At 35.9% G+C, this 17,319-nt stretch overlaps 1 protein-coding gene across 1 annotated transcript in view; it reads right to left on the bottom strand.

Moving 5' to 3' along the window:
• FBXL4 (F-box and leucine rich repeat protein 4) overlaps positions 1-17,319 on the bottom strand; it is an 81,681-nt gene that overhangs the window by 40,447 nt on the left and 23,915 nt on the right. The window contains 2 exon segments of the mRNA XM_039252149.1: positions 3,963-4,207; positions 12,319-12,664. Coding sequence (XP_039108080.1) covers positions 3,963-4,207; positions 12,319-12,664 — 591 coding nt within the window.

Here is a 17,319-nt window from a genome sequence, read left to right as displayed (position 1 = left end):
GGTCATCTATTCATTCATCTCAATTGTGACACTGGCCACCCAAAACAAGAACTACAGCTTCTTTATTTCCTACAGCCTATTCATTCCATGGTATGAATTCTCATAAAGTTATGTCTTGATATTAGGGGTATTATGAGAAGACGAGTTCAGATGAACAATCCCAAACTAGGTCTCCTGCTATCAGAAAATAAATAAATGGCTTATCCTTATGTGGTGAATTAATTTGTCCAGAATAATATAAGTACATAAGAAGTAATTTACTAAATGGTAACTTGCAGCCTAAAATAATAAAATCACATGAATGAATGATTTATTATGATTTTTATTCATCAAAATAAAAGACACTAATCCTCACACTTGCCTGATGTATAAAGGTAAGGGGAGAATTAAACATAAAGATCTATGGCTTCTGATTCCTAATGGTATATTTTGTTAACGGACTCTCACTGAGTTTTATAAAACAACATATTTAAGATAATCTTTAATCCCATGTAATTTGGAACATTATTTAATACATCTGATCCAAAATAAAGCCATTAAAAACAAAACTTGTTGGCAGGGGAAAAAAGTTTTAAAATCGTCTCAAATCTCTGGGAATTGGACATGCTAAAAGAGACAGCTGTATAAAGCATAGGTAGGCAACTGAATAAACAAACAGGCAATGTGCTCTTTATCCCATAAAATTGTAGCCTGTGTCAAGACATCGAATATAGTTCTAGAATCTAAAAAGCATCCAACAATGTTTTCTGAAGGAAACAATGAGAGGAGTCAGGGGTAAAAATCTCTACATAGCTAAGGTGGAGACCAAGGTGTTGAATTTAGGCAACTATCTGAAGAAAAACAGTAGTGGAAAAAAATAAACCTAAGGCTTTTTTGAGCATCAGAGTGATATGATGAAGCCTCAAAGCACAAACAGGCCAGGGCAGCGGGGTGGAGGGGCAAAGAAATATCCAAGACTTTAGGGAAATGTATTATAACAGAAAAGTGGAATTATGAAAGATGTGATTTTAATGAGTAATGATATGCATGAGCAGTACTTGAAGTTGCAAATCACAAATCTGGGGATAGAACAGGATTTTAATAACTGATTAAAACTTTTAAGTTCTTGTTATTCCAATTCAACCTATTTTCCTGCTCTTCTGAATAATATAAATTCCTAAAAAGTTCTTTGAAATCCAGTTAAACAGTTCCAACTTGTGAGGATAAGGTTTTTTGGCAACAAAATAAGCCATATCAAACTTTTCCCACAGACTTACTCATCATCACTGGTCTCTAGTTTAAAAATGTATTTTTTTTCTTTAAAGTATCATAAATAAGTCTTCTTCACAGTAATGAGCATAAATAGACCATACTTATTCATAGATTATTCATTAATAATCAAGCCATGAATATTTATTGTTTATTCTGGGAATGCTGCCTACAAGGCATAATGACTATCAATTCGGCAGTCAAGTCAAGGGGGCCTACAGCAATCAGTAAGCAAAACTCCAATATCTCCCACCCAGAAAAAGAATTCTCTCTCCCTGGTATTTAAACTTTTTATTTTGTTAATGGGAATGAAGACGATGCTTAAAGGAATGCTATCAAGATTTATAGTTTTACTCTCTGAAATACTACAGTAAAATATGGAACACTTCAATTTATGTATGTACCTTTGTGATTATTCAAACAGCCCCACAGCAACTAACATGGCAGGATTGAAAATGGAAGAGAAATTGCCAGAGAGAGAGTAGATTGGAGATTTAGTCTTGCAAAAAGATCTTTATCCCTTATGAGTCTAAAATTAAAAAGTAGCATTACCAAACTTTCTTCTCACAACTTACGTCTCTGCTCATGCATCAGAATGAGCTACATAAAAGGAGTTTTAAAACAATGATTTAATATTACCGTTACATTTTACTCAGTATATCAGGGTCACATGCAATATTTGCCAAAGAAGCTGGGCTTCAGCTGTTCCCTACCAATGTTTTCTTTAATGTCTATACTCATTAGCTGTCATACTGTTATTTAATTTATTTTATTAGTAAAAATATATAGGATGTTTACATGTTAATCTAAATATCTTTATCTTTTCTGTAGTTGGACATAGGGACCACGTTAAACATCTCTTGATGTGGCCAACAACATTCACTATAATTCCTTATACACAAAGGGTGAAAACAAACAATAAATTCCCAGTCATGGAAAACATTGAGGAAAGAGCTACCAGAGGAGTTAAAATACCTGAAAGGTCCTTAAAATATAAAATAATGCTTACTGACACAGTTATTCTAAGAATCAGTTAGCCTTGTCATCTGACTAGTCTAAATATCCAGTCATCGTTAGCCTCCGTGTTTCCTGGTCCTATCAGCAGAGAGGACAATTTTCGAATGAAGTGTATGTGTCTGGGCCAAGGGGAAGCAGAAAGGATTAAGCCATGTTCCACTGGACTGCTGTCAAATGTCTAGCAATTTTTAAAGTGTGGATTCTATAAAAATTCACTAAAATCACACTACCAAAAACGAAATGCCTACTTTTCTACCATAGACATCTCTCTTTTTTTAAGTCTTTTTATGTTTATTTATTATTGAGACAGAGAGAAACAGAGCATGAGTGGGGGAGGGGCAGAGAGAGAGGAAGACACAGAATCTGAAACGGGCTCCAGGCTCTGAGCTGTCAGCACAGAGCCCGTCGTGGGGCTTAAACCCACGAACTGTGAGATGATGGCCTGAGCCGAAGTTGGACGCTTAACCAATTGAGCCACCAAGGCACCCCTACCATAGACATCTCTTAAGAAACTTCACATGATGGAAACCATTTTGTATACACAGCATGTTATAAAATCATTATACTCTCTGACTCACAATCCCATAATGTTTTATCTAAGAGCTCCTTTCCCTGGCTCTACTTTTGGAGGAAAAGAAAGGAACTCGGGGCATCCGTAGTTTCACCATGTGTCATAAGCCATCACTGCTTGTGTTTTTTACTTTGATGCATAAACTATCAATATTAGCACTTTGAGCACATTGTTACATTAGTTATTTCATCTGAATCTTATGCTATCAAATATTTATTTTTGGAACTGTATCTTTATTTTTATAGTCTAGTCAAGGGAAAACAAGGCTCAATATACAAATTTCTAATTCATAAACCTCTGTTCAAGAATGTATCCACTGAGGATGTGTGAAGGGAGAGCTGCTGCTCACTTTTAACTTCTAAAAACAGGATAGAAGATTATTCATTAATCAAAAATAACAGGTAATTTCCCCCAAAGTTTCTACTCCTTCATTATTTAACTTAATGAAATGATGGTAGTGTAACATAAAATGAGAATAACCCTCAGCAAGGTTAAGAGAAAAGCACCTGTTTGTATCATAAGAAAAATTAATGGCATTACTAAATGAATATGCACTTGTGCGAGCTTTCAAATGTTTAACAGGTGATATTTAATAGTAAGGAAACGAAACGCTTCAATAGAAAGGAGCAGAAACACCTGGGCAGGTCTGCAAGTGTGGTCGTCTCCTTAGCATGCAATCCCATTTTCAACATAATTAGTTTAAATGAGCTTCTAAATTTGGGTGATGTATTGCACATGTAATTAAGATTTAATTAAAAATGTTCTATAATAAATTGTTTTCCATTTCTGACAAATCACATTAGAGAGGTGGATTTTGATTTGGAAATAGTTTTTAAAATGTGTTAATCATCTACGCTGAAAATATGAGAAAGGAAAAAAAGGGGCTCTGTTTACAGTTACTTGGGATTTAAAAAATATGAGGCAAAGGACAGAGTTTCATTTCATCTTATTATAAAGTTTAGCTGAAGGGGGATGATGAAACTTATGTTTATAAGCAGAAGCATCTGAACATGATGATACAAAATGGATTTATTTTTTATTTGTTTATAGTATATGAAAGATACTTTCACACTCTGAATACGGAAAAGACCACATAGCAATAACCACAACACGGCTTGGCACTAACCTGCTGAATCCTGCAACAGAGATGAAGCCCCTATTCCCAGTCCAAGACAAATTAAGCCACTGAACAAGGGTGCAGCGAGCCTGCAGAAATTCCAGAGAGGTGTCATTTAGTTTTGCCCAGTACGGCTGCAGATTGAGGTGGATGTACTGTAGAGGATCACAGCAATGCTGGTTCAGTAGTTTGCAAGTCTGTGCTAATCTACACAGGTCTGGTAGTGTAAGTTGGTTCAGAATCAGTTGAATGAGCTACATCAAACAGAAAAACCAAGATCATCAAGACTGAAAAACAGTATCACGTAAGTATATTAGATGGTCTGATGAAGAACAATAGTATCGCATTTGATGACAGTATCTTCACATACTAAATAAACCAAGATTCATCAGAATTCTCCAAATCAGAAGAAAGCATACATGCATAAGACTGTATTACATTTCAAAAGTGTTTACAATCCAATCGTTCATTGACTCAACATTTATTGAGCATCTACAGCACAGCAAGCATAGTTATAGAAGAGAGTTCCTACTTCCAGAGTTTTGCAGGGCCCAGTGGGAACGGGTAAGTACAACAACATATTTTAATAGCTTGGAAAAAGAGTAGCATAGGCTGCTATGGGAGATAAAGCCTAAGCTCAAAGAGAGGTTGCATGAGGAAGGCTCGGCAAGAGGCAAACTAGGTGAAAGACTAGTTAGTGGTAAGGACTGGGTTACAAAGAGCTTGAATTTATTCTGAAAGCAAGAAGGAGTCTTGAAGGGATATAAACTGCAGGGTGATATGCTCAGATCTGTGGCTGGAAAGCTCACTGCAGGGGGTACTACTCAAGGCAGGGAGGCAAGGAGCCAGGGAGGGCGGCCAAGGAGCTATTAGAATTCCCGAAGGAAAGAGAAAAACCAGGAACCTGCTAGCGGTGATGATGGAGTAGCAAACAGATACAAAAAGTATTAAATGGGAGGAATCCAAGTATTTTTACCTCTAATTAAAATAGTTCCTCAAACTAGTTTAAGATTTGTTTTTTCTTGATGGTGCACAATTGGGGTTTCTAAAATAATACTGCTGAATAGCCTATTCTGAACCAAGAATCACAAAGAAAGATCAAATATTTGCTAAATGGTAAAAATCTTTAGATGACAGAGAATATTGAGTTTCTTGCTTAATGTAGTGTATTTATCTACTACACTTTTTGTTTTGCAAATACGCCCTTTAACCCAAATGATGTTCTTCTATTTATTTGACTCCGTAAACCCAATACTAATTTCAGGTCAGAATTTCACTGTTTTAGGCCAAAAAAATATAAATAGTGATAACTAAGCATAAAAAGTACATAAAATATGAGCACAATATAATATATACATTGTGTTCAGTGAGGCTTGGGGTGTTTTTGCTATTTATATTTAAGACTGAACTAGACTTTAAAATTATTAAGGGTACCTGTTACCAAAAAAAAACAGGGCAATATAAGGAAATTAAAAATTAGTCTAAAACCTCATCACCCCAATAATACGTAAACTGTTGACATGTAAAATACATACAAACAAAAAAGAAAATTGGGATAAAACATTAAAAAACCCAAACACTGAAGGGTAGAATATCAGAAGTTTCTCCCTGTCTATTCTCAAATCCAACAAACCCTCTCCCCATTGGTAAGCACTGTTCATTTTTCTGATCTCTTCCAGACAAATATGTATGAATATGTATAAAATCTAATGTATGAATATGTATAAAATATGTATGAAATACTATTTTGGATTTGCACTAAAAGCTACACCTTGCTTTTTTCACTTAGTGATTTATCTTGTAGGTATCTTTTTATCTGTACATAGAAATCTACCCCATTCCTTTTTAAAAATGTGGCATACAATTCAACTAATTTCTCACTTATGTGGTTCCTGGGAGATTTTCCCTGTTACAAATGATACTGCAATATCATCATGTGTGTGCATATGTATATCTTGGCAAAATGTGCAACTATACCTCAGATTAATTGCCCTTCAGAGCATCAATTTACTACCAATAGTTAAAAAAGTACCCATTCAGGGGTGCCTGGGTGGCTTAGTCGGTTAAGCGTCCGACTTTCACTTAGGTCATGATCTCACAGTTTGTGGGTTCGAGCCCCGCGTCGGGCTCTGTGCTGACTGCCAGCTTGGAGCCTGGAGCCTGTTTCAGTCTGTGACTCCCTCTCTCTCTGACCCTCCCCTGCTCGCGCTGTCTCTCTCTCTCCTAGAAATAAATAAAACATAAAAACAAAAAACTTAAAAAAAAAAAAAGTACCCATTCACTGATGTCCTAGACAGCATTGGTATCAATACCTTAAACTTTGTCATTCTGAAAGAAAAGGAAAAAAAAAAAAGAAATAAGAACAAAAGCAGTGTGGCACTGTTGTTTTTTATTGCTGATGTTTGTTTTTTTGTTTGTTTTTTTTTAACTACAGAAATGTAACTCCTTGCCAAGGGAGTTGCCAATGTTTCTTACTTTTCTGCTGATCTGTTTCTGGATCCTATTCTGTTCCATTTATTTAAACATTATTTCTCCCATATCAATAGCCCTGTGAGTCAAATGAGTTTTGTTCTAATTTTTTAAAAGTTTATGCATGGAAATGCATTGGATTGTTTGGTTGCAAATGACAATCTATCTTCTTCTTTGTTGGCCCACAAATATCAGTCCTGTAGCTTCATATATGCCCTACTGTCTGGTGGGACTAGTGCCCTCGCTAGCACTCTTCTTTTCCAGAATTTTCCTGAGTATTTTCATGGTTTTTCTTATCAGGTAAACTTTTCATTTAAAAAACAAAAATTCTGTATGTAATTGGGACTTTATTGAATACATAAAGGAAAACTGACACCTTTACTTCATTGTGTCTTCTTATTCAAGGGCGTGGGATGATTTATCATTTAAGGGTCTTTTATGTTCCTAGAGTTTCTAAAGCTATCGATTTTTGTCTGTTAACTTTGTAACCTGCCAACTTACTGTTCCTAACAGTTTTTAGTCTATTCTACTAAGTATTCTAGTACAGAATCATATCATCTAAAAAATGATAATTAGTTTACAGCCTCCTTTCCAAAAATTATGTCTTTTCTTTCTCACATCTTCCAGCATTGGCTGGAACACCTAGAACAATGTTAAGTAACATTGTTGTCTTGTTCCTGGTTTTAATTTAAATGTGAGCCACAAATGTGATTGCACATACATAATTTTAAATTTTTAGTAAACACATTTTTTAAAAAGTCAAAAGACTATATAGTTAATGCTCTATTGTATACTTGAAAGTTGCTGAAAGTAGATGTTAAGCATTTTCAACACAAACAAAAAACAAGAGTTAACAATGTGAGGTGATATATATGTTATTCACAATCTTGGTAATCATTCTACAATGTATATGTATATAAAATCATCATTTTGTACAGTTTATATATATACAATTATATTTGCCAACTATTCCTTGATGAAGTTAAGAATAAAGGCAAAGGAACAGGCAATATTAAATATATTTTATTTAATAATATATTAAAAATGATAATTTCAACATGTAAATCAATATAAAATTACTGAGATATTTTATTCCTTTTTTCGTGTAAAGTCTTTGAAATCTCGTGTTTTACATTTTCTGAACATCTCAATTCAGACTAGCCATATTTCAACTGCTCGATAGTACATGTAGCTAGTGGCTACCATACTGGACAACGTATTTCTAGTGTTTGATAATTAAATATGTTAGCTTTTGGTTAATGATATTTGACAGTAGACAATTACTATCAATAGCTTAACAAGGTATTTATTTTTTAACAGAGATAGATAAAAAATTTGGATATCTGTCCAGCTGTCATTTGTCAGCCAATTTTGTAAATCCACTAAGATGATATAGGATTTTTCTCCTTTTGACTTAGTACTATGGTATTATTATATAATTCTCTAATACCAAAACACTCTTGAATTCCAGGAATACATGCTGAATGATTTTATTGTATTATCTTTCAAAATACTTCTATGTATTTTATTTTTTTGCCGAAGTAAAATTGGTCTGTGGTATTGTTAGGTACTATAATGTTACACTGACTTCATAAAAAGTTGAAAATTTCCTGTTTCTTTATACCATGAAAGAATTTAAATAATATAAGATTTATCTGTTTCTTAAATGTTTGAAAGAACATATGAGCCATCTGGGCTTGGCAACAGTAGGACCTTAAATATTTGTAGAATGAATTAAAACTCCATTGTTTTAACTATAATATTAAAATTTATTTCAAGAGAATTTGTAAAGGCAGTTAGTGCAAAAAGGCATTAAAAATTAAATATATCCCTGTATCAGAGGATCTATAATTTACTTTTTCCAGATGATCTGTAATTTAAATAACACCCAACAACTTCTGGCATTGTTCCAAACAGAAGTCACCAATATTAAAAGATGTATATTTTGTGTGAAAACATTCTATGATACTTAATATTACATTTTAAGCAAATATCAAAATGGAAAAAGAATAATGAAAAGTCACTGAGACCATGACACATATGAAAATGCACTTTGGGTTTTGATTAAATCAGAGATAGCAGGTTTCAGGCCTACAGGAGAATACCCATTCATCATTATTTGTCTAGCGTCTATAAAAACATGTTTTTATACAGGGTTTTATATGTTTTATACAGGGGTATCCCAGCACGAAGTACAATTCGATGCCAGAGTGAATGTAGGATGTGATGTTGGGAAGGGCTCAACTGTGCCCTTATTTTCAACTGTGGAAACACTCATTTGGTATGTTTAAATGTGCTTTTTTTTTTTTTCACTTTAATTCATTTAGATTATCTTTAAAATATTCTGGGTAATTTTTTCCTTTTAGTTACTGTGAGATCATTCGGTGCTCTGCAACATTAACTCTCTCTTAGTGGTCCTCTGCTTTTGTCATGGCTGGTTAATGTCCTCAGAACCACAGATTCTGTCTCCTGGTTTCTTCACATGACTTTGTTGTACTGACCAAACCCCTTGCCTGTATTGGAAGCTTTCCCTCTCTACTGTCTCCTTCCCTTGGCCGAGAAACATGCTGAAATCTCCCCCAACCTCCATTCACAAACAAAAACCTTCCTACTCTACCGCCTCCTCCACTGGTCTTTTCTCCTTTTAGAAGGCAAGTTACAACAGATAATATCTAATTCATACTCTCCCTCATTTTGATATGCTTTTTTTGAGTGCCACACAAAGGGGTGGAGAGTTAGTCAAGATGACAATATTATTCATTATTGGTGGACAGTCTTAGCCATGTTACAGCCCCAAAACAGAGTATATTAACAGAAGTCTTTTTCTGCTTATACTCAGAGTAACCAGTTTTTTGTTTCTGCTTCTCTCCCCCTCCTTCATGCCTTAACCAAATATGGCAAAATTTTCTCATCCCTCACCTTATGTTCATGGCTCCACTGGACTGGTAATTGTAAAGGATTATCAAAGATCTCCCAGTAACCAAAACCTGGGGACATGTGTGACTTAGCTCTCCGCAGCAATGTGGCTGACTAGGTCCTTTTAATGTTTTTTATGCCCCTTTAGGCTTCCTCTTGCTTTGCTTCTAGGACTCCCTTATCTTTATCCCAGGCGCCTCTTCTGACAGGTCTTCCTCTATGGGACTCTTAGATGTTACTATTTTCAGAATTCTGTCCGTGGCCCTTTATTCCCACTCTACAGAGCATCACCAGTTAATTTTATCTACCATGGTGTCCCTCTCCTGTTTTAAGACTCACTCAAATGTAAACTCAGACCTCCATCCTGCATATCAAACTGAAATACTGTCTGCTGTCCTCAACCAGACAGTGGAGATGCTTTGATAAATCACAGGCACCTCAAAGTCAGTATATCCTTCTCACCTTCACCCACTGTTTCATGATTAATGGCATGTCCATCCACCTAGTCATTTCGACCAGAAACCTAAAAGGGTCTCTGATGTTCCACTTCATCAATAGATAAACGTTTACAATTTTCAATTCCCACCTCCTGATCTCCGGAATATTTCTCCTACCCATCTCCTTTCCACATCTTCCAGTATCCAGGCTTCATCAATTTTTTTGCCTAAATTATGGCAGTAGTTTCCTAACTGGTGTCCTTGCTTCTCACCCAGGCCTCCTCTTGCTCTATTCTTCATATACCAACATAGTAATCGAAGAAAGAAATCTCATTTTGTTATTCTTGTTTTTAAAATAAATAAAATAAAACCTTCAACGCTTCCTTAACTGACTACAGAAAGGTTCATTATCTTTTTTATACCATGAACACATATGAAAGACAAAATTTACATGAAGGCCAAACACCTGGGCAATTATTCTAATTGTGGGCCAAGATGTTTGCAGAAGTGCCTGAATATCTTGGATAATTCCTGGAATGTTAGCTATTCCAACCTTTCTCTCCCCCTCAGAAAGGCATTATGAATACAAGACAACACAAGAAAGTGAGTGTGAAACTATTACAGGGATAATCTTGGATCTGCTCTAATTTTTCATCAAAAGTAAAGTGATGCAGCAGTGATGCAGGCTCCAAACTGCCAATGCCGGGCTGTCCCCATCGCTGTCATCTACACGAACGGTGTCCTAGGGAGTCAGGCACCAAGCTAGTCTTGAGCCTCCACCCAGTTGTATCCCTTGCAGCCATCTTGGTCCCAAACAGGTCACAAAGTTTCACTTCCTATCCCATCTGTATATTCTCTTCCCTCTGCTGGAAGTTCCCCTCAGTTATTCATTTGAATACTATGTATCAGCATTTTGTCAGGTCTGGACAAAATTCAATCACTGTTCAAAATGTATTTGCTGAATTTAAATTTCTACTTTGTAGTTTTAAGAAAGGCATAAGATCAAAGAACTGATTTTGTTTCTTCCTGATGAACTGTTCCCACTTTTGTGAGGACAGCTCCTTGAAGCCCTAGGGGAATGACCTTGTCAGCACCCTATGCTCGGCTCTTTCTCCAGCTCAACTCTTCATCTTTTCCCAGCCCTCCCATTAAGAACTGAGGGTCTTATCCGATCTGTGAAGCCTTCTTTCTGTAACACAAGACTTGACCCTGGTGGGATCCTGTTCATGGCTTACTGACTAAATTACCTTGGATCATTCGCTTCAGCTTTATGTGGTAACTCTAGCTACTTCAAAGGATGTGCGATGGCATTCTAACCGTAGAATGGTGCCCGGGCATTGTAGTGACCATTAGGCTTTCAAGTATCTTACTGTTCTATGCAAGTTATGCTACTTGTGTTACTACAGTGAAACCTGAAATACCCACCAATTTGGAAGGGGGCCAGTTTAAATTAGCTAAAATTTGTGTTTATAAATGTTTCTTAAAAAGATTAGGTTATATTATTTTTAACTGCACACAGCAGTTGTCAGCAGAGGACAGAAACACCTGGCTGGATCCCCCTACCACCAGAGGGTGTGCTTCTGGCATGTGATGCCTGGGAGCCAGTGATGCTAAATATGGCGCAGAAATTCCCTTGCAAAGACACATTGAAAATAAGGCTTTAAGTAAAGGCACTTTGCACCTGCCTACACCAAAAATTTTAGCTAGTCAGAAGTATATAAAAGAGAGTTAGTATAGTAGCATGAAGGAGACTTGGAGAAACTGTGGACTATCAAAGAGAATAGGCATCCCTCTCAAGGCCTTATTAATACTCCAGTGCAAAACAAAAGTGGTAACATATTACGTAATGTGGTAAAAAATTACGTAACATAATTTTGTCTAGTTTTATCACGGTCAAAATACAGTTGACCCTTGAACTACAGCAAGGGTTAAGGGTGTCAGCCTTCCCTCTACCAGTTAAAAATCTATATATAACTTTTGACTCCCCAAAGTCAACTACTAATAGCCTACTGTTGACTTGAAGTCTTACAGATAAAATAAACAGTTGAGTAATACATTCTGTATGTTATATGTATTATGTACTATAGTCTTACAATGACGTAATCTAGAGAAAGAGAATGTTAAGAAAATCCTGAGATTTTCAAAAACACATTTATTGTACTATACTATAAAAACATCTATATATAAGTGGACCCACATACTTCAAACCCATGTTGTTTATACATATACATACACATGTATATAAAAACATCTATATATAAGTGGACCCACATACTTCAAACCCATGTTGTTTATACATATATATACATACACATGTATACATATATGTACACGCATGTATATACACACATATACATGTATACATACATATACACACATATATACATATATATATACAGGTTAACTGTATATAATACATCAGGTTATATACACCTTACCAATGTTTCTATTTCTCTGATATCTAGCAAAATAAACATTAATACCTAAACATTTAAAAACTATAGTGTTATGTCCAATATTGCTACTGGTTATCTCTGGCTTACCTCATAAGGCAGTTTATCAAAATATCCATTATTTGGCCCTTCCCTGAGGGCAGTACTGCTAAACTTTTTGCTTAGACTGTCCATTCCACAACCATCTTTTTCTTCATAGTCATCATCTTCTAGATCATTCATGTCAATAAGTGAAGTCTTGAGAGAAAGCACTGGCTTGTCCTTTGTACCATGTAACACGACTGCATCCAATTCAGTGTAATAATCCAGGAGAGAACTATTTACTTCCAGCCGTATGAGGTTTGTGGGAAAATTTATCTGCTTAATACAAGGTTTAAATTGGCGAGCCTGGGAAGCATTCACCTTCGTCGGTCTCTCTGACCAAAGAATCTCCCATCTGCCAAAGAAAGAAATTCACCTATAATACACTTTAGAATGAGATTTACTGTTACCTTAAGGTTATGGCCCCATGCCCAACATGTTACAGTGTGACGCACAAAGGTATTAAATAAGGTGAATAGAATCAAACACAAGTGTTGTTTCCAGGGTGTAAACACATTTATAAACTAAATGTCATAGACCTGAAGTATCTGTACTACTTAAATTATTTTCATACCTTCCTAGAAAGTCCTTCTTGGCAAATTCCACATTGGTCGGTTAGAAACTGGAAGTGCTAGCTTTACATGAAGAACACCATTCAGTTTTACAGAAAGAGGAAAACTGAAGTCAGAATAAGGCACACAGGAGGAATAAAGCTCTGCTGTGTACATGTCCTAATCCAACGGTGGAAACTAAAATCATCTTATCACACCAAGGTTTCCTTTTCCAGCTTCTCCATTTCTGTTACTGGCATCATACGAACTCAACACTTCAATTATCTTTGATTTTCTCTTATCCAGTCATTAAATCTTGTCAAAATTTTATGAAATCGTCCTTTCTCTATGCTCTTCTTCTGAATTCCCATTGCTCTCCTCTTTTACTCATCTGCATACGGTCCGTATCTGGCAAGTACCTCACACATAACAGATAAATAACATCTTCTCCTACTCTTCCAAAATGAACTCCGCTTTCCAGCCAGATTAATCATTACCTTCCAGATAATAAACTTATTTCTGCTTTTGTGTCTTTGCTCATGTCCACAATGAAATGTCCAGCTTGCAATTATCTGCCCATCTCTATCTCTTCTTCAAGGCCCACTCAGATTCCACCTCTTCATAGAAGTCTTATAAAATTATTCTCCAAAATTACATAAAGATTCCTCATAACACAGCATCATCAGATATGTAACATTCTCACATATGTGTCATAAGTAACCATTTCTCTAATACTCTTTCCAAATGTATCAGAAAAAAAATAGAAACACAGATAAAAAATACTTCAATAAACATCTTTCCATTTCTAATTATTTACTTTAGCTACGGAATTTTTTAATACAGATTTTATGTCAAAGACTAAGAATATTTTTAATTCTCAATACATAACAAACTGCTTTCAAAGAAGTTTATGCCAATAGCATATAAGGATGACTACCAAAAGTATTATTTATTTTTAAAAATAATCTGATTTCATGGTAATCCATATCTCCATATGATAATTTATAATTCACTATTACTAATAATGCTTAAAATATTATCATAAACTTATTAATCATACGAGGTTTTTTTCCTGTAATACATTATCAGTTCATTTCCTTGGCCTGACAGTGACCTATTAAGAGTTAAGTAAAAACTTATTATGGCAAGACATTTAGGAAACAGATCTAGACAAAAGAGTGTGAGTCAAAACTATAAAAGTTATCAATATGCAGGTACCCTAATGGTCTTTCAGCCAAGACGGTAGCAAGGATGGGCATACAGCCCCACCTCGGAGAATGGAGAAAGGAAGCATGGTAATTTCTACCTGCAGGAATAAAAAAGCACATAGCAGAAGCTCAGGGGGATTACAGTAGACACATCACTACCTGCTACCGTAGGAACTTTCGCATTCATTAGAAGTTTTATAATCACGTCACATTTGCTAGTATTGCTGGTTCTCTCTAGAAAATTACGAATAAAATTCATCAAACGTAAAGAGGCTGTGAGCACCATATCTGGAAACATGAAAGTAAGAGTGGAGAGACTGGTCCCCCTCTTTAACCTAGCTTGTGAGACTGTGGAAAGTTCTAAGGAGTAGAGCAGACTGTGGCAGGTAGAAAGAGGAAAGGAAAGCAGGCTGGGCATCTTCCTCTCCCTGTGACACGGCGGTAAAGCACACTTGGAATGCCAGCCTAGACCCACACACTCCTAGAGATTAATCGCAAAAATCATGAGGGTTCCTAACTGTAGAACTGATTTGAACACTCTCACGAAAACTTATGCATTTACATAAATGCATGTAAAGGAACTGAAGTATGAATCATTCAAAACCGTGCTGGTAGGAAAATGCATTCCTAATTTTGAACAGTATATTTCCCAAGGAGGTAAACAGTTTTATTCCTTTGTTTGTTGTTATGGCAAAATGACATCAGGTGATGGTAGAGGAATGTCTCATGTCTAGGAAACAAGGACCACTCAGGACCCTTTGAAATAACAATCTGTACTGGCTCACAACACATGTGGTCTAACACAGTCTGTTTGATTATTTAGCTTCAATGAGGGGTTTGTATGAAGCTTGACAGAAAATACTGAAAATGCCACATAGAAATCATCTCTGCTAGATCCTTTGCAATAAATAAATACAGCTAACACAAGCTCTTCATGTGTAGTTTGAACTATGCTATAATGTAAATTACATTATAAATGTACAAATTCAAGCTTAAAGGAAAGCAGTCACTAGAGCAGAAATATTCTATTTTAATAAGGTATTAATCTACTAAAGTCTTCCGTGACTACTCTGAAGAATGGATGAGGTTAGATGATGATTCAAGGTGACTTCCTTAAGCTTTCCAGAAAATCAGGACTCATGCTATTTGGGCATCATTTTTGCTCTTTCTATACAGCATGAATATTCTATATTTATTTATAAATATAACTTAAGTTGTAAGTGTGACAGTATACTTAAAGGAGAATACCAGTATCTTATCAGTGTTTAGAAATATTTAAAAATATGTCTAACTATAAAAAACTTCCAAGTATCTAAACTAGTTATTTATATTTTACTTTTTCTTGATAACCTAAAAAGTAACAAAAAATTAAAAAAGAAAAATTATTTTCTAGGTCTGTGGCCATTTGAATTAACATTAACTATGAGATCAATACAAATTGATCTGAGGTGTGTGCATTAAAGTGAATTTTCATTTAAAATTTCCTAATAGAACTACAATATATTATTTCAAAGTTAGCAAGAGAAAAGTATCTATTTTATCCAACAAGAAAATATGCCAATGTTTTTTTATTCTGAAAAACTAAAGCCAGAATCTTAAAACGTAGTCTATGAAAACAAACAAATACAAACAAATGTACATGTGCACACATGTGGGTGCTCTCTCTCTCTCTCTTCTGAGAGACGGCCCCAACTCTTTTAACCTTTAGCCTAGGGCAGTGTTAAAAAGATTAAACCACTTTAAATCGTGCCCCATAGTCCATATGTCCAGTTTACTACATATGCTCACACACTGTATTTGCCTACCAGACAAGTCTGACCATCTCCAATGTCCTATGTAAGTATTTTAAATCTACACTATCACACATGGAGGATTCAGCTCCGAATCCCATTCTTGCTGTGCTTGGAACACTTAATTCTGGGATGGTAACCAACAGCATTCACTTCACCAGCCCACTTAACTTCCCTTTCTGGAAATGCCTACTATGTGTCCAGTTCTGGGAAACAAAGAAACAAGCCACTGGCTCTCTGTGTTGTCAATCTCCTTTCCCCATTGAGAAAGTCCTTCCAAGGCTCCCAGGAAGCAACAGGTAAAACAAAAGAGAAAGTGAGATAGCTGTTCACCAATGGAAACCAGAGAAAGCAAGTCTTCTAACATATTTAGGTTCGAAGCCAAGCACACAGATGCAAAAAGCTTCCCTATAACCAAAACTTCTCCTGGTTGGTAAGCATATCTAGTAGCCAGCACAAAGGAAGTTTCTTGCCAATACTGTTCCATTTCACCAGCTAAAAGTAAAGGGACACTGGGGCGCCTGGGTGGCTTAGTCGGTTAAGCTTCCGACTTTCGCTTAGGTCATGATCTCGCGGTTTGTGAGTTCGAGCCCCGCGTCGGGCTCTGTGCTGACTGCCAGCTCAGAGCCTGGAGCCTGTTTCAGTCTGTGACTCCCTCTCTCTCTGACCCTCCCCTGCTCAAGCTGTCTCTCTCTCTCTCTCTCTCTCTCTCCTATAAATTAAAAAAAAAAAAAAAAAAAGTAAAGGGACAGAAGAGGAAAACCAATGAGAATAAAAGAAAAGTATTTTGATAGGATACTGACTCACTCCCTGCCTCTCAGCCCATCTCTAATTGGAACTAACTAGCATCTGCTTTAAGAAGAACCAACCATTTTAGGGCCTGGTGACTTCCATGACAAAATCATGCTTCCTGGCCTATAAAATCAGGGCTAGACTATGACCGATTGGTGAAATTGCTGCTTAAGCAACTTCCCTTTGGCAGCAAATTCTCTCCGTGACAACCACTTTCTTTATCCCTGCTTTCTAAACTTTGGTATTACATAATTAAATGCTTTTAACACTCAAAAAAAAAAAATCCATACCATTAAATTTTATCCCCAAATAACTTTATTCCAATTAGTTTAATAGGACCTCAATTTGTCATTTTCTTTTTCTGTCTTTCTCTTCCAATGTACAACCCTGTGTTAGCCTGTTTTCTGACTCTTACACAAGCACCCATTAAGATCTCATCCCCAAGAACAGAACACTATACTACCTATTTTCTTTTCTCTCAATAGGGCAGGAGGCAAGAAGTCAGAAGACTTTGAGATCTTATAGAACTGCCTGTAACTTCGTAACTTATCTACTTCCTTCACTGAACAAAAAAATCAACTAGACCCAATGGGGAAAGACTGCTTTTGAATTTTGAACGTTCTGGGACTACAAGCCCATTTCCTGCCAAGAAATTCCTGAGCGACTCCA

Source organism: Hyaena hyaena, unplaced genomic scaffold, assembly GCF_003009895.1.
Source record: "Hyaena hyaena isolate Hyena2069 unplaced genomic scaffold, ASM300989v1 scaffold_408, whole genome shotgun sequence".
NCBI lineage: Eukaryota > Metazoa > Chordata > Mammalia > Carnivora > Hyaenidae > Hyaena > Hyaena hyaena.
The sequence above is the reverse complement of the archived record's forward strand: the minus strand, read 5'-3'. Positions and strand labels throughout refer to the sequence as shown.